At 41.1% G+C, this 17,886-nt stretch overlaps 2 protein-coding genes across 7 annotated transcripts; one reads left to right on the top strand and one right to left on the bottom strand.

Annotated features, from left to right (window-relative positions):
• Nucleotides 1-9,826: 9,826 nt before the first annotated feature.
• bag5 (BCL2 associated athanogene 5) lies at nucleotides 9,827-15,258 on the bottom strand. Of its 6 annotated transcripts, none has more exons than XM_017038867.2 (4): nucleotides 15,153-15,212; nucleotides 14,402-14,644; nucleotides 11,064-11,951; nucleotides 9,827-10,885 (listed from the first exon to the last, which is right to left on the bottom strand). In XM_017038867.2, exons 2-4 carry the CDS (start codon nucleotides 14,491-14,493, stop codon nucleotides 10,345-10,347), a joined length of 1,521 nt encoding a protein of 506 aa, XP_016894356.1. In that variant the 5' UTR covers nucleotides 14,494-14,644; nucleotides 15,153-15,212; the 3' UTR covers nucleotides 9,827-10,344. The 6 variants fall into 6 exon arrangements, with proteins under 6 accessions (XP_016894356.1, XP_008314076.1, XP_008314106.1 ...); XM_008315854.3 differs by lacking the exon at nucleotides 15,153-15,212 and adding an exon at nucleotides 14,876-15,146; XM_008315884.3 differs by lacking the exon at nucleotides 14,402-14,644 and having other exon boundaries at nucleotides 15,153-15,258.
• Nucleotides 15,259-15,737: 479 nt separating this feature from the next.
• On the top strand, nucleotides 15,738-17,886 carry coa8 (cytochrome c oxidase assembly factor 8). The gene is made up of 5 exons (XM_008315843.3): nucleotides 15,738-16,028; nucleotides 16,556-16,753; nucleotides 17,217-17,280; nucleotides 17,422-17,509; nucleotides 17,783-17,886. The coding sequence occupies exons 1-5, from the start codon at nucleotides 15,900-15,902 to the stop codon at nucleotides 17,874-17,876; spliced, it is 573 nt and encodes a 190-aa protein (XP_008314065.1). The 5' UTR covers nucleotides 15,738-15,899; the 3' UTR covers nucleotides 17,877-17,886.

Raw genomic sequence — 17,886 nt, 5'->3', positions numbered from 1 at the left:
GAGAGAAGAGCACTCACGGGAATAGTAGCAGTGATGAGATTAGAGTCTGTAAAGAGACCAGTGGACTAAAAGCTGCTGCTGTTGTACTGACTAAACCTCTAAACCTCCCCAACTCCTCTGGAACTGTTGTTGACTTCTTCTACTGCATTTAAGATTCTACAAGTAAAATCATCTGAATGTGTTTATACCAGGGCTGTTGATCCAAATCTTGGTCCAGTTTTTAAGAACCGGACCGATGTGAAGAGCTCCAGTGACTGATGATGAACAGTACAAAGTTAAGTCATAAATCAGGAAAAGTGCCAGAGTAAGCACCTAGCGTAGCACCTTCGGGTTTTTAGTTTTTAACATAAATCCAATCCTGTACCACCTTCATGTACTTTTCTGCCACTCATGAATGTATTTAGAACTATTCTGGGAAAAATAAAGCTCATAAAATTTTCTTTTAGAGATAATGCTCTCAGACAAGAGGAACAGAACCTGGATAAGATTCTGGGACGTAGGTGTTGAGACATGAAAAAGATATAACAGTGGAGCAGAAGTGAGATGGATGACTTTTAGAGCTTGAAGGTGAAGGAGAGAGGCCAGGTTGTGAAAAGATCCTGAAATGAAGTGAGAAGTTCCAGGATCATAGTTAAGGTTGAATGGGTTGTCATATCCTGAATGTTATCAAACTGGTGACACTTCACTGACGCTGTGATAAAAAAAGAAAAGTTCCCGGTCATGTCTTTCTTTGGAAGCAGCAGTGATAATGAAAATGTCTGTGACCCAGTTTCACTCTGAGGGAAAAGAGTTTCCAGTAGGCAGCCAAAGGCCTGGTCTCTGATCCAATTACTCTCTGAAATATTGATGATCATATGTTCCCGACCCTTTCTGAAGAACAATTGAGAGTATAAAGTACCAAGAGCTGATCGGACCTTCCAGGAAAACGCACATAAAGAATCTAGTCAATATCTAGGTAATAACGTTTTCTTACAGTGTTTTTAGAACATGGTCGTGTGCTGTACTTGTGTGTGCGCCCCCTTGTGTCTTGACCTCAAGTGAGGCAGAAAGACCAGCGCTCAGTTAAAAGGGGTTTGACTTGAAAATGTACAGAAATGTGAACTTTGCCACGTTCTGTCCTTGAGCAGGAACTTTACACTTGACAGTAATGACCTAAAATCACTGATTTTCTGAGTGTGTGTTCCACAGACAGGGTCCTGTCAGTAATGGTTGACTAACATTGATAAAGGAGAACCAACACTCTAAGAACTCAGCGCCAAGTCAGGTGCATGGAAACTACGAACTGCTTCTTTAAATGTTGCGTCTAAATGTGTCCCAGTCCAAGCAGCACTTCCTCAGTGGCTGGAGACATTTCCAGCTTTTTTTTTTTCTTCTTCCCCTTTTATTTGTTTGTGATGTTTTCCTGGAACTGGAACAAGTGGCCTCTATTCCCAGGACCAGGACCAGAATGGTTCTCAGTACTTCCACAGCTCAGTGTCCGATAGCTGTGAATGAAGCTGTGGACCCCAGCCAACAGCCGAGGACGGACACAGCGTCCAGAGACATTCTGATGACCGTCCACTGTTGTCCCGCTCTCAGCTCCACTCCACACCTCAGTGTTTGAAAACCATTGGCCCTGGTCCAGAGCCCGTCTGAGGACTGACGGTGGAGGGTCAGGGCTGGGTTTTAATGAGGTTGGTTCCCAGGGTGAGGAGCTGCACCTCCTCAGGCTGCAGCTTTTATTAAACAAGGAAAAAAGGCGTGAGGATTTCACTGAAATACAGTTTTATATAGTTTAGCAACAACATCTAATTATCCATTTGTCCTGTTTTGGCATTAGTCAGATTGGACACTGACCGGTGTTAGAGACAGAGTTCACATTTATAGAGTAGTAGCGTTTAGCATGTAGCCTAGACAGGCTTTCCTTTTATTATTATCACCGTCACTATTATTATTACAAAAACCATATATTTATAATTAGCCAAAAAATATTGTTTAAGCTGTTAATGGTTCAATATAATTTAATTTAAAACAAATACCATGAGAATAGAAAACAATTAATGTGTGAGAACAAATACCATGAGAATAGAAAACTATGTGTGAAAACAAATACCATGAGAATAGAAAACTATTAATGTGTGAAACAGCTTTTTATTTCGGTGTCAGCTAAACTAGTTTCTGGGCAGTATTTTTAAACTCTCTTACACGTGTTCTGTCAGTTGCACAGCTTCATTAGGAGATGAGCGATCATCGTCATCGTCATCTTCATCCTGCATGTGTGTGTGAGAGGAGTGGGGATTCCTCTGGGACACACTGAAGTCTGTCCTGCTTGGCTTTGACGTCACTGATGCTTCAGTCTGTGCTGGACCAGCTGTGGTTCAAACCTGGCCGTGGTGCTCCAGTCTTCTGCAGTCCTCAGGTGTGTTCATTGACTATCCTGCTTAAGTTTTTTTTGCACATCACAGTACTTCAGTACTTCTGATTCTGACTTAGAGGTTTGGCTGTAACATATCCTTTGGTTCTTTGGACTCTGAACAAACGCAGGTTCCTCATCTGCTGTGTTCTGTCGGATCAGTACACTGATTACGCTGGCGTGCGTATCTTATCAGAACGTCTAAGAGCAGATGTACTGCAGTATCTTTGGATTTGTTTTCATCCAAACCTCAGGAGCAGATTAGCAGATGAACGACATCACAGTCAGAAGAGAGAAATTCAAGTTTGCTTTTTACTTCTGTTTGTTCCTTTTTGTGCTGACGGTGCAAACACCTGCATCAACTCCATGTTGAATGACAACACTACACAGTGAGTGATATAGTCGTACAACAGTATGTTCTCATTATGAACAGTGCAGTGGATTATCATGAACAAGTAAAAACATGTGATCTGTTCGGCGGCTCTGATTGGCCGCAGGTGATGTCACACTTTAACTGTGTCTGGTTGAGGAAGTTCAAATGTGATAGGGAGGAGATAGAGACAAGGACTCAGTGACCCACATGACAGAGCTGTGACAACACAACAGGAACAGGAAACGGACTCCGATTGAACTTTGACCCATGAGACCTTCAGACTGTACAAACTCACAACATGTGACTTGAAACACTTTTACAAGTCAAGATCACAAGGTACATGTGATCACCTTTAAATCCACGGTCTGTAGTTTTAACTCTGAAGTTTAAAACCTTTCAGAGGTTTAGTTGACGTTCCAACAGTCTATTTAGAGCTGTTGTCTTCAAGGACCAAAAACCGTGAACCGAACTGAGCAGGGACCCCCTACAGTAGACCAGACCAGTCTCCCGAGAGTCTCCAACCCTTTTGACCAAGTTCCATCAGGAACCCTTTGAAACAAGAATGAGTTCAGAACGACTTCTCTGTCCTCTGCTCTCTGCTGACTCCAGAAGACTTCAGGTTCATTCAGGTATTGCTGACGTACGTCTCATCAACACCTCTACAGCTGCTCCTATGGGAGCCTGGAGAGTCCATTAAGAGAGAAAAAAAGAACACATCATCCCTGTGGTGGATTCACAGTCAACTCCAGGGACTTGAACTGTCACTGCAGCGTTGTCGAGGGAAACCCATGAGGAAACCTAAATAGTTGCTGCTCTGTCTCAGAAGGAATAATAATAATAATGATGATGATGATGAGAGAATTAGTGACATCTCCATGTCTTGACTGCTTCCAGGTTTTGAAAACCTTATTATTATTAGTGTTTTTAGTGTTTTGATTAACATCAATCCAGTCGTTCCAGGCTGGTTTGCAAGGAACCAGTTCATGTTGCACCGCCCACGTACATTGTAACAATATTTTGTGCAGAAGCCGAGTGGTAGGGTTCACTCTGGCCGTCTGCCTCTGGAGGTCTGCTTTGTATCAGCTCAGTTATAACAGACAAATGTTCTTGTGATCCGGTGAAGGCCGAACGTGTGGACGCAAGATCAGATTTGTTAGAAAAGTCAGAGACTGCTGATCAGAGGGAAACACTCTTCTGACTAGTCTGTCCAACTCCTCCAACACCAGCTCAGTTAGAGAGAGGTGATCTGCTGCTCTGTCAGCTGCCAATATTAGCATTTCCCTAAGTCCTTCAGTCTCTGGGATTGAAGAAATGATGCTGTGAAAAATAACCATCATCATCATCATCTTCATCATCAGCAACAGTTTCTCTCTGTCCCCCCAAAAATCCCAACTCTTCGGATCATGTTCAAGGTGAGTCGGACTATCCTGAGGCACAATGACGGCACGCCCCCTGCAGGCCAGACTGTGTTGCACCAGTCTTATGTCATTTACTCAACACTGCACTGCGTTCTCTGCCGGGACAGCAGGCATCAGCTCTAAAAGTGCAGTGTTTTCACAGATCTCTGCTGCAGCAAAGATGCCGTCGAACCTCAAACCTGAAGGACGTGAATAAAACATGATGGTGAAGGTTGCAGTACCGAACATGAAACATTTACAGACATTACACACGACTGCTGCTGCTGCTGCTACTACTCTGCAGTGAAAAATAAAAATCTCAGAGTGATTCTGTTTTTTTGGATCTCGTCTTTCGTTCCTTCACTCTTCCCACCGTCGCTGCTGCTTCACTTCCTCACTGAGGAGCTGAGAACTCAGACTGAGCTGCAGATGCAGAACGTGGGAGTGGAGACTCACAGAAACATCTAGCGTTCAAACACAGAACGGCCCGGGAGTGACTCATCACTGCTGTTGCTGTGGCAACGGGCCAAATATGGCTCCGTCTGTTAAGGATGGAAGGATAAACAGATCAGTGATGAAATATAACTGCTGGAAGTCAGCGTTCTGTTCCTCATTCTACTGAATCATTACTGAAAACGGTCACATTTGACAAAAGTCCTTAGAGAAAATCACAGATTTAACATCACAGTGCACAACAGCTGTGATCCACTGCTGCTGAGACACTCACGTAGTTTGACATGTTTGACCTCTGTGTCATTTAGATTGATCTCAGTGACATTAAATGACCACAGGAGGCAGTAGAAGACCAGCAGCCACTGTGTCCCTCTGATTACTCCATGGACTCTGGTGTGAGACATTGGGCAGTTTAGGAACGTCCCCACACACACACTTCCTATGAGCTGAGTATTTAAATATGTGAAATTTTCCAGATAAACTCATCACACACACACACACTCCCTGATGCAGCCGACAGATGGACCTCAGACCCGGGCCAAAAATACCAGTCCAGAGAGAAACACAGGAATGTTACAAATCCTCCTCTGACCCCATCTGTGTACAACACTGTGTACAAGTGTCTCAGTGATGATTTAGTCACGTGACTTTATTTTCTATGTATCTTTCCAATCCATTTGTTTTAAATAGTTAAACCACCTACATCAATGGACCAAAGTCCATAGAGGAAATCAGTGATTTTAGCTCTGAGAAGCACAGAAGCTGGTGGTCAACTGCTGCCTCCTGTGGTCAGTTTGTGTCACGGAGATAAATCTGAACAAAGATTTCAAACAGTGAAGACATGAAATAACACATTTTAACGTCTATATATTTTATATATCTGTGAGCTAAAATAACCACCTTTGTATCAGAATCTGCCAGCGTACAAGCTGAACTCTTTTACTCCTTACTCACATTTACTAACAAACTAAAAATATGTAAACACCAGGGAGCAGTGGAGGGGCCTCCGGGAGAGTGAGGAAAAACATCCTGGTCTTCAGTTACTGGACTGACTCATCAAGGCAGCTTCCACCCAAGAAAAGACGGCCTCATTTATTCCAGCCCCGTCGCTGTAGCAGTGATGGCAGCTCTCTTTAACGGACGCTGGATTTTCTGGCCCAGTGAAGATGCTCAGGCACAATTACATAAGAGTCGCTCTTCTTCCTCCTCTTCATCCTCGGCTCTGTTCCTGCACCGCTGCACAGCTGACAGCACGATAGCCCTGCTGCATACCGCATCATGACATAACAGCATTAAATAGTCTACACACACACACACACACAGAGGGACAATGTGTCCTCCCCTCAACCCTGGACATGAATATTTTTATCCTCCATCTTTGCCCCTGCGTCTCTGCAGCTCTCAGCTCAAAGTCACCCCTCTGTGGAACTGATCTGTACCGAGGAAAACACCTGGACAAATAAAATAAGATAAAGCATTCGTGTGCTGGAAACTTCCATGAGGGTTGACATCACAGCAGTTGTTGATCCACCGCTGCCTCCAAGGTCGTACGTGACCTTGTCCTGTTTCTGACTCTGTTTTCTGTTGGACATAAAATGTTTTTTTTTATTATCTTATTTTCTTCCCTGACACTATTTTGGAGGACATTATTATTATTATTAGGGTTATATGTAATCCTAGAAAGTATTATATTTCTAAAAATACAAAATAACATAAATGTGAAAAAGAACATGTATCAGTCTAAACATATATTATTACATTTATATTACATTTTAATGTGTGGGAAAGAGAAGAATATATTTCCCACATTTAAAGCAACACATTAAAAGTTCACAACTGCTATAATCGTTGAAATTTCACATATTTCTTATTATTTAGGTATAGATGGTCAGGCCCAAAGTCTCACATATTTCTTATTATTTAGGTATAGGTGGTCAGGCCCAAAGCTTTGGTCTCGGGCGTGTTTTCCTACATTTCCCAGAGTTCTTTGCATCTCTGCGCAGGTGAAACCGTTCTGGTTAAGTGGTAGACGCCGGAAAATTGTGTCAAACATTTTTTACATGAAAAGTATGAAAAAGTATGAAAAACTGAACATTTGGAAATTAAACTGGATATTTTTGTAAATCTTTGTAAAGCGACGATCTCCTGATGATGTATGTGGTGAGTTTACTTTGTCTATTTTGTTTATTTTGTCGAAGAAATAATAGTTTCACCAATTTAAATGTCTGTAATTTGTTAATTGTGGATTAGATTACAATGGACCATTCTTTGGTAAATTACCATCTCTGACCACGTGTTACTCTGACGTATAGTTTTCTTGTTAATATTCGTAAATTCATAGAAAAAACTTCCGAGAGCTAAAATTAGGGCTTTTCTCCATGGACTTTGGTTTTATCCAATAATATACTGAGGAGCGTCAGTGTTTAGACATAAAAGTCCATTTTATAAAAATTAAACGATTTAAATGTTCCACGTTAAAATAAAATGTACACAAACGGCAACTTTGTAATGTTTTACTTTGATATCATAAAACGTCTTTAAAGAATCCACAGTAGATCAGCGCTGAGGATATACTGCCCTCCAGTGGTTCAACGAGAAACAAACATAGGCAGAGAATGTGAATAATGTAAATAATGTAAATATTTCAATTAATTTAATAAAACATAACATGAACAGTGAAGACAGTAAAATTGTTAACAATAAAAATATATATAATAAAATAAAATAGACTGACTTATGTTTGGGTTATTTTATTGTTATTTAGTCTTATGTTCATTCTTTTATGTATATTTGTGTGTCAATATATGTAATATTTATTGTTTTAAATAAAGAAGTTTTTAACAATTATTTGCATTTTTTGTGTTGTATGTTAATAACTAAACTATTTTTAATATAAATTACCAATATTTAAATAATATTATTATGAATAATGCAGTTCATTTATAAATGCAGCTTTTTACTACAACAATCAAAGTCAACAATAAATAAAAAACACACACAGGCTTTAACAGTGAATCAGAAACAGCATTTTTATTTTTTGGTGGGAAAACATTTGTAAAATTGTTCACTTCACTTCAACTTCCACATTTTTTTGTCTCTGTGCTTTTTTATTTTTTAAACTTAAACAGCAGTATTTTATCACAATCACTGCAGGTAAAGGCGACTTTAGAAACAGCATTTTCTTGGGAGTGAAAAAAAATTAGCAGCAAAAAAAAAATAAAGTCCAGAAAGTTGGTGAAGAATCAACAGTCGAAAACATGACAAAGTGCACGAGTAAAGAACTTTTCTTTTTTCAAATAAATATGGAGGTTCTTCTCTCATTTTAAAACTTAACAGACACGTTCACTTAACTGTAAATTAACTATGTTTGAAGTAATTACCACTTGAAGAAAAGAAAAGATTTGGTGATTAATGTAAAACAAAAGAATTTGTTTTAAAATACAAACAATTGTCACTTTTCTTTTCTTCTGGCTACATGTGCTGCTACGATCACAAGTTACAGAGAAGTGACATGAATCTTCAAAACATAAATAAGCTTGTGTTTGTGTTTATGATTAATAGTGTCAGCAATGGAATACAATAAAAATAATAAAAAAAACTTTGGTTCCAGAAATATGGAAGAAGAACTCTTCAGTGACTACAATCAGAGCAGAATAAAATCCAAAATTGAAAAATAGAAATTGCCAGACTGACCTGTGCTCCCACTGTGATTTGTCTTCAAGTTTTTTTTTAATTGAACAACATTGTCTTATCAACAATTAGAAAAGTTTTTCTAAGGCCAAAACAGAGATTTTGTAAAGGTAAACTGTTTATGACAGCAAGAACCAAAGAATGAGTTTGTTTTCCATTAATCATCTGATTCATAGAGTATAAACATGTAGTGGCACCAGCTGCTAAGAGACAACACTGATGAAAATGTAGTGGCACCAGCTGCTAAGAGACACCACTGATGAAAAACAACAACAATAACCAGAATAAATGAGCCAAACTAAGAGAAGTGCAGACATGAGCCTCAGTCATCACTCCAACATCTGACTGTATATAAAAGAGAGCAGGTGGAGTCCAAGGTGTGTCCATGTTTAATACGTGAGTCATCGTCTGCAACAATCAGAGGTGGAGTCACTCCCCGCACACAGATGGATGCAGCTGATTGGCTAATGTTTGAAAATCAACACAGTGACACAGGAAAACTAGAACGTAAAATGACCAGAGGGAAAAACTACCCAAAGATGTTGATTTTTTAAATAAATTCCCAAATAGTCTTCATATTTTCTCAAACAGATTTTTTAAGATATAAAATGATTTCACCAAATGAATGAGTTAAAAAATAGTTCTGGTTTCAGAAGCTCTTCAGTCACATGTCTCATCTCTGGACTTCAGCTGTCACTCACTAACAACAAACAGATGACTGTTTTCTTTCACCTAGAACTGTACTGAATCTCCACTGACACCACGGTGGTCAGTGAATCTCTCCTTCTGTGGAGAATCGGTTCTATTTTCTTTTCCTACTTTGTTTGTGTTTGTTCTGCTCTCTGTGATGTAAACACACAGAGAGGAGTGACTCCTTCACCTCCTGCTGTCAGAGGACAACAACTGCCCACAGAGACGACACCTTCCTCGGGGGATCAACACTGATTAGAAAAAGTTTGAATTTTGTTACAATTAGTGCAAATTAGTGGTTGGCGATGGGTGCCAAGGTGCTCTAATTCTCTCTCTCTCTCTCTCTCTCCATGATCACATTCACAGCTGACATGTCCTGGTTCTTCTACGTGGATGTCAAAACAAAGGAGCAGGCGTTTGTTCCCTTACACAAATTCAGTTCAAAAAGGAAAATAAAGGCACAGAGATTCAGACTCTTCCAGTCGTTTCTCTTCATCCATTGCAGCAGCAGCAGATTTCTAGGAACAAAACTGTCCACTGTGATCACTGTCAACACTGTGTAGTGAAGAGGAGCGGGACTGTCAGCCCTGGGAGCTTCAGCCTTTATGTGTCAACGAATAAGAATCAGCAGCTCCTCCCCCCCTCCTCCCCCCCTCTCGTCTGCTCCTGCTCCTCCTCTTCTTCCTCCTGCTGCTGCTGCTGCTCCTTCTCAGCTCTCTGACAGTGAAAAACACTGAGCAGGTACAAACAAAAAATTAAGCAGTTTATGGATGGCCGACCGATCCATCCATACACAGTCATGTCTGAAACGTCCCACAGAACATTTGAAAACAAACGACAGACAGAGGAGCAGACGAGCAGTAAACCGATTCTTCAGCGCTGACTTTACTGTTAAACTTTCAGATGAAGATTGAATCGTGTGTGAGAAAACCCTCTGGTGTCTCATGTCAACACTTCCACTTTGGTTTTCATTAGAACTGATGTTGGAGTTCAGCTGACCACACAGAGAAGTCATGACGACTTCACCAATCCATCACCATCATCATCATCATCATCATCATCAAGCTCAGTCCGAGGATGTGACTGCAGGAAGCAGGAAGTGGAGACACAATCACAACGACCAGGAAACTCTCTCTCTGTGTCACACACATCTGAGAATTTAAAATGAATATATTTCAAAACCTCACATAAAAAAAAAATGTTCACAAATGTTTCTGTTTCTCAGGTTCAGCCACAATCACTGGAGGAAAAGCGCTGCTGCAGTGCATTCTGGGAGCTTGAATCTGTATTTACAGCACATGTGGAATGACACAGTTTAGTGTAATTTACAGGACGTTTCACTCGGCTCCTCAGTACTCCCACTCGTCCGTCTTCATGTCCAAGTAGTTGAGAATGTTCTGGGCAAACTTCACCGCCTGCTTCCTGGCCACCTTGGTCATCTCATCACCGTGTGGGTCCACGGCGTCCAGCGCCAGCAGCTGTTTGGTCAGCAGCTCCTCCAGCATCATGTAGCTCTTGTCAACACGCTTGCCGTCGAAGCCCAGAACCTGGGCCTGGAGATCGGACAGGCTGCCCAGAACCAGCCACACGGCCCGGTGGGCTGGGTGCTCGGCGGGACCAGGCTGGCGTCTGGCCAGGGCCTCGCGGAGGTCCAGGAAGGTGATGACGGCTTGAACTTCCACCACGGCACGGCGACGAGCCTCCCGAATACAGGGGTTCTTTGCTGTGTCCACCTGGTCCAAGTGAGTGAGGAGACTCTGGAGTTCAGCTTTGGGTCTGAAGCTGAGGTCACCCACAGCACAGTGTCGCAGGATGCCCTCTCTGAGGTGGACCACGTGAGCGCGCACAGCCTCGATCTCACGGATGGAGTTGTTCTGAGCCAAATCATATCTGTAAATCACAGACAAAAAAAGGATCAATGTTAATAGTACTGGTACGTTAATGAACTACTAACACGTTCTTTAACATCCTTGTTCTGGACTGTTTCCAGACAAATAATAGAATACACAGATATAATTAGGGTTATATCTTTTATATTACACTCTTTGTAAACGTGCATAATTCTGACCTGCGGGTGTCGTCTCCTTCCACTTCCAGGTCCACATGTTTCAGCAGACCATTTATCTCCTCCACCACCTGCTTCCGGTAATTTCTGATGGCTGCGTTTCCAGAAACATCCAGAGCGTCCAGCTCCACCTGCATCTCCGTCAGGAGACGTGACAGATGGGCACAGCTGTCTCTGCCGCTCAGGCCCATTAGCAGCGCCACCAGCTGGCTGCGGGCCACGCTCACCTTTACCATCACCTGGTTGATCCGGTGCACGGCCTCATGGGTTTCTCCAGACAGGGGCAGGGACAGGGTCTGCTGCTGCGTGCGACCTTCGACCACGTCCTGTATGGCGCACAGTCTGGTCAGCGCTCTGTAGCGCGCTTTTCGGAGTGGAACCCTCCCCTCGGTCTTCACCTGGGTGAGCTTCAGGATCAGGCCCTGCAGGGCGTCCACCAGCTCGTCATTTATCTCAGCCACACCGCCGGCTCGCTGAGGCGCCACCACACGATCGTCCACCAGCGCTCGCGCCTCGTTGCTCAGATCTTCAATGGCCAAACGGGAGGGATGAGTGGCGTTCTCCTCCAGGTATCGCAGGAGACCTTCCACCTCCTGCGCCGCCCTCTTTCGAGCCCCCTGCAGCTCCGGCTTTCCCTCCGTGTCAACCTGATCGACCTCCAGCAGCAGCCGTGTCAGCTCCCTCTCTAGACGCTTGTAGTCCCGGTCGTTCTGCAGCCCGCTGAAGGTGCACACCTGAGGACCCAGCGACGCCACCTCCTTCTGGACCTCATACAGCCGCATCATGGCAGGATGCTGTGGGTGGTAAGGCTGCTGCTGCTCCATATGCTGCTGCTGCTGCGGCCCACCATTGTCCATCCTTTTCCCGCCATCAAAGGGCTTTCCAAAGAGGCTGGAAAATAAAAGCAACAGTGACAAGAAATTGAAAGCACCAATCAGGAGCACCAGGGGAGAGAGAGAACTGATGCTTGCACGGCAGTTTGTCAAGGTGGGATTTGAACCAGGGTCTTCTGATAACAAGCCCACTAGGTGACTGGCTGCCCCAAAGCTAACAGCACCAAGTGGTCTCCCATCAAGCTTCTGACCACGCCCTATCCTGCTTTACTCCTAAGCCCAGATGTGTTCAGGGTGATACGGCCCCAAGAGTCTGTAAGTGATGACGAATGTTTTTTCCACACATGAAAAAGATCTACTGTCCACTGGGCTTTTAGATGAATCACACACGTGTGGTTCTGTGGTTCTAAAGTCTGAGGTTGAGTGTGGTTGGCCAGTTGTTGCTGAACATGTTCTTCTTTAAGGTACAGATAACCTTCTGCTCTGCTGCTCATCTGTGTTTTCATGTAAATAATAGACCACTGTTGCTTTGGTGTTGGAAATAAAAGCTTTCTACACGTCCCTCAGGGGATAACCAGGAAGAATCTGAGAGTTATATAAGATGTGACTCTATCACATGTCAACAGGAACTGTCCAGTTCAGTTGTCAGGTAGAAGTCAGTCACTCGTCTGCTAAGACTTATCACAGCCTCTAATCATAGACAAAAGCAGAGGTTTGGACAACAACAAATATCTCAGAACTCCCTGACAGGAGATACAGTCAGTTGATTTTTTTAAGTATGTGAAAATCTGCAAAACCACTCAAAGAAAAGGTTTCTCCTCTTTAAGAAGTACAACAAAAGGTAGTATAATGCAAGCAAACTGGATAATTCAAGTTCATTAACATCAAAATGAATGCATTTGGTGAGTCTCAAGGACTGGGATCTGTGCCTGTCACCCGACACAGACCTTAAAAACAGCCAAAAATATGTGTCAAGTCTCCTATTGTCAAACCTTGTCAATGTGTCACAAACTAGCCTCAGGACTGATGAGTCATTAGACAAAGACAGAGTATACAGAGCCGGATATTCGAACATTTGTTTTCAAACTTGCAGAGAAACCCTTCCCTCTGCCTCGACCTGAAGTTTGTTGTTCCTCCCTGCAGACATGTTAGTTCTCACCCCCTCATTTCAAGCCAGACTATCACTGATCTCTGAAGAAAAGACCATGTTTAGTGTCAAGACAAACAGACCGACTCCTTACAACGCTGCAGTTAGACGGTGAAGAAGCTGCTGAAATGTCTCTCCATCCAGTTCGTCATTGACCCTGTTATCCATTCATCAATTTTGCTTTTCTTCTCCAGAAAACGCCACAAGATCAATCATGAACCAATGAACTACACGATTTTTTAATCTCATGATCATGGTAGAAAGTGAAACCAACATTCCCACACGCCCACATGAAAATACTTCGGTTTCACCTGACTGTTAGTTGTGATGTGATGGTGCTGATATCGGTACCATCCACACAAAGACAGTCCTGCTTTTAGACTCAGTGTTAGACACTGATGGGACAGTATGACATACAAAAGAAGATTGATCAAAGGCATGTGTACAAGTGACCTTTGATACCATCTGATTCACTGATGTCTTTTTATCTGCTAATCTTTTGAAATGAGTTTGTCGTTTTATTTATTTTGATATCTATGTTGAATTGTGTCTTAGTAGTTACGTAATATCTCATGGATTCTATATATAACTCTTTGCTGTTGTCATCTTGTCTTTGTTACTCCAAAGTCAGTTTCACTGTCATTCTCTGTCTGCTCTTCATCTTTCTTTGCAGTGTTCAATATGTGTATTTCCTTATATGGACTTACTTTGTGATCATTTTGTCATTGGCATGGTCTTTGACCTTCCAGAACCCCATACCTTTGTTCTTCTGATCATTAGATTTTGTTAGGGGAATGATGCACCTATATACTCTAGAAACTCTTAAGAGTGTTGTTACCTGGTCTATATCCACACTGGAGTTTACCTTAATCACTTAGTATTACATTTCTAACAAGACACTAATAACACTTACAGGCTGTTAATCTGGTTCTTAAAGTTTGTTGATTTCTCAAAAGTATGCTGTGCCTCCATTTAAAAAGATAACATTCTGCTAAAATGTATGCAAAGGACTTGGATCTGTTGTAGGGCCAACTCAGAACCATATGGTCTCATTTTAAAACTTTTTATATGTAGTACTTGCATGATATTTTCCTATCAAACCACACATACCTAAAGACAACCTGTTATACGGGCTTTACTACCATAATTACTCCTCTCAGGCTTCGGGCAGTCTACAGCATCCATACAGCTTTTGCGCATTATGTCACAAAAACAAATCACATTCTGAGCACCATCACCGCAGCAAACACCTCCAGAACCTCCGAGCTCACAGCTCGAGGAATCATCATCATCAACGCCATTCTCTCCTGGAGCTGCATCCTTCCTCACACCCTCATACCTTCGGTCTGCGTCCTCCTCACCTTTTCAGAACTCCCAGTACATTGGCGCACATTTTGGACGAATGCCTGTTTCCATCAGCCACAGCAGGCCGGTATGAGGAGGACCCTGGCATCCAGGTGAAGGTGTTCGACGCTCCGGTTAGCCTCAGCAACAACTGCCCGCTGGATGACTGTGTGACTGCGGCGAGGCTGCTGCTGTCGCCCCTCCCACTAGGATGTGAGGGGGCTCCCTATGCTCAGTCCAAGCTCAAATTCAACTACAACCTTACAAATACAGACATTTATAAACCACACAAACCGTTATGGAAACATGAAAGAGCGTGTTTAAAGCGGGGAAACACAATCTGCTTCCCCTACTTTGCTGAAGCTTATTATGAATAGCCGTTGATCACCTGACTCTGCCCCACCTTCACCAAATTAACTTCACCTCTCCTGTTTGTTTTTAAAGTCTTAATTCACCTCTACTATTTTATATAATTTATTTTTCCTTCTTACCTGCATAACCAACGAACAGCCATGAGAACCGTACTGGGAAAAGTGGGATCCTACTCCGCTTAAAGCTAAACATTAGCTCATAAAGCTAAATCTACAGCTACAGACGATGAGCCCCTTAACCGACAGTCAGTGTAAACTTGCACAGAGTTTTCTTTATTACTTAATACAGTTATTTTAAAATCGTTTATTGGTGTTTAATACACCAAAAACAACGGATCATCATAAACATTAGTAACAATCTACTCTGAAATAGTAACTTGTAAAAACGCATACATACTTATACTTTGGTGACGTATGATCGACTGTAACTCTGCGCAAGGTTTTGGTTGTCCAACATTGGGTGAGCTACATTTCCTCATGCCAGTCGACCGTTTGTCACGGCACGGCAACACGGAATTCATTTGGCTCAAAAATTGGGATTATATCTATTATATTTTATATATAACACTCCAAAATAAAATGAAAAGAGAAATGTTACGTCATCTTAGGTCATTTGTTATATTTAAAATCGGGAAATTTTTCTAATACAAATAATGGCCAAATCATTTACAACTATATTATTATATTGTTTGTTATTTTTTATAGCTTCTCAATATTAATTTCCTGAAACTTACATAACATTCTGTGTCCGTTTTTTATGTAATTGTTTTTCAGAATAAATGTTTTCCTTAAAAAATATATAATTGATTTTCACATTGCTTCTAATATATATATATATATATAGTTAAGAAATATATATAGTTAAGAAATGTAAAAAGGTTTTTTGAAAAGGTCTCAGGTAATATATGCATATCAGCTTTTTTTGTTTTATCGCCGCATTAAACGAAACACCGCCGGCTGGATGAACCTTTCGAACGCATCCATCTCTTCTGCCGGAACCACATGACCGGAAATTCCGTCGCCCGTTGTGTTTGCGCAGAAGGACGTGAAATGAGCCCAGCGACTATTTAACATTTGTGGCGTGTTTTACTGGTTTTGAATTATTTTCTTCGACATTTGAATTGCGTTGCTCTACATCATTAGCATGACGTCAGTGGTGATGAAGAACTGTTTAAGATGGCGTAGTCTGAGGCCTGAACTTTTCTCAGAAGTGAAATGTCATTTCTGCACATCTGAACAGTCGAGCAAACAACAGGGAACTAAGAACATAAAGGTTTATTATAATCTGCATTTTTATATAAACTGGTGTCCAACCACCTTTGTTAATGTTATGTTATCCTTTGAAAATGTAATTAAGAAAATTAAGATAATAACAATATTATCTTAATTTTCAATTAAGATAATAACACATTTTATTCACTAACATTGAAACATTTGATGATATCAAGGTCCAGGTTCCATGGAAAATTCAGTACTCTGCTTTCGTATCGCTAAAAAGATGTCTAACAGTACTCTGCTTTCGTATCGCTAAAAAACGAAAACTGTTAGACATCAGTTTTCGTTTAAGAACGTCTTTTTAAACTAGCCTAAGTGAACTGCAGCCCAACTGATTACTGGTTATTTCATTTTGCCTATTTTTATATAACTATTTAGTGTTTTTGTATTTTTCCCTGCGTATTTGTATTACTTAGTACATTTGATTGGTGTAGTGGTACCTAATAAGGGATCCAGTAAAAGGGGACATGTCTCTGATAATAGGAAGCTAACACTAAGTCGCCTTTATTGGGCTTTACATTTTAGAGATCCAATGTCAGACCTGAACCCAGTTCCACCTATGACTGGATCGGTCCGCCGAACCCTCTGTCGAACCTGCGTCCCATCGTTTACCGTATCCCCGAAAAAGAGTCAGAGCTGGAGAGACGTCTGAGGCAACTGCGACAGGAGACAGAAGACTGGAACCATGAGTTTTGGACCAAACAGAACATCTCCTTCAGCAGGGTTGGAACATTTGCTTCATTTACGTTTGTGTTATATTCGTTATTATAGCTGTTGTTTTTTGGTTAAATATGTAACAGTGTATTTTCTTGTTTCCTGAGAAAAAACAACAACAACAAAAAACCCAAACAAGACACCGACAGAGGGCAGCGTTTAACAATCAACCAATTATTGCACCGTAACATTTTAATGGGTCGATAATATAAAAATAAAATGGTTTACACATAATCCATAAGTATAATTAAACGCAATTATGTTTTGTTATTATTACATTGTTGCTTCTAATTTTACAAGAAACAAAGTTTTTTTTCTGCTGTAGTGATTACATTTAAAGGTTTAATGCCTTCCACCTTAAGCTTTGTGGTGTAGGATTAAAAAAATGTTTTTTTATGGACGTGTGACGTTTTACATAAACTATTTTAAGTTTCAAGTTTAAACTTGAATTATTATTATTTTCTTTCTTCAGGAAAAGGAAAATTTTATTTTCAAACAGCTGAAGGACAAAGGTTTGACCAAGGTTGTGCAAAAAGGTAAGAACATAGCTATACACATAAACACATAAAAAAAACCATTTACGTAACAATGAAATAACAAAGGTTGGAAGGTAGCAGTTTGACATTAAGAGATCAGCTGGAGGTTTCCACAAATTCATTTCTCTCTTTGTCTCACAGGACGTCCATCTCTCAGCAGTGAAGAAATGGCAGTTTTTTATAAAAGCTTTCTTGATAAAAACAAAGAGCAACACGTAAATTACAACATGTGAGTATAATTTTCAGTGCAACAGCTGTGGTGCTGACTGACTTATGTTTTCCCTTGGAGAATAGAAGTGGATTTACTAAGTAGCTAAGCATTATTTAGCATTATTTTTAGCTTGTCATTAGTTTTCATATTAATCTTATAATATAAACAATGAAGCTAAATGATACAACATGAATTAATTTCTGATTACTTTAATTTATAAAAAATACACTGCGTATTTCAGTTTTAATTTGAACTATTACTGTTTTCTTCTATCGTCTCATTCTCATCCAGAGAGTGGTACAAACGAAACTTCACCATCACTTTACTCATGGCTCGAGTCGCCTTCAGCAACATGTGGAAGAGTGTGCGGCACTCTTCATCATAATCATCATAAT

Source organism: Cynoglossus semilaevis, chromosome 1 (assembly GCF_000523025.1).
Source record: "Cynoglossus semilaevis isolate Cse_v1.0 chromosome 1, Cse_v1.0, whole genome shotgun sequence".
In the NCBI taxonomy this organism is placed as follows: Eukaryota; Metazoa; Chordata; class Actinopteri; order Pleuronectiformes; family Cynoglossidae; genus Cynoglossus; species Cynoglossus semilaevis.
The sequence above is the reverse complement of the archived record's forward strand: the minus strand, read 5'-3'. Positions and strand labels throughout refer to the sequence as shown.

Coding starts and splice junctions, on each gene's coding strand:
- bag5 (XM_017038867.2), bottom strand. CDS start 14,493: ATGCCAGGGTCCTCCTCATACCGGCCTGCTGTGGCTGATGGAAACAGG. Junction 11,952..14,401: donor GTACTGGGAGTTCTGAAAAG/GTGAGGAGGACG, acceptor TTTATTTTCCAG/CCTCTTTGGAAAGCCCTTTG. Junction 10,886..11,063: donor GAAGGAGACGACACCCGCAG/GTCAGAATTATG, acceptor TGTGATTTACAG/ATATGATTTGGCTCAGAACA.
- coa8 (XM_008315843.3), top strand. CDS start 15,900: ATGACGTCAGTGGTGATGAAGAACTGTTTAAGATGGCGTAGTCTGAGG. Junction 16,029..16,555: donor AGGGAACTAAGAACATAAAG/GTTTATTATAAT, acceptor TTTACATTTTAG/AGATCCAATGTCAGACCTGA. Junction 17,510..17,782: donor CAACACGTAAATTACAACAT/GTGAGTATAATT, acceptor ATTCTCATCCAG/AGAGTGGTACAAACGAAACT.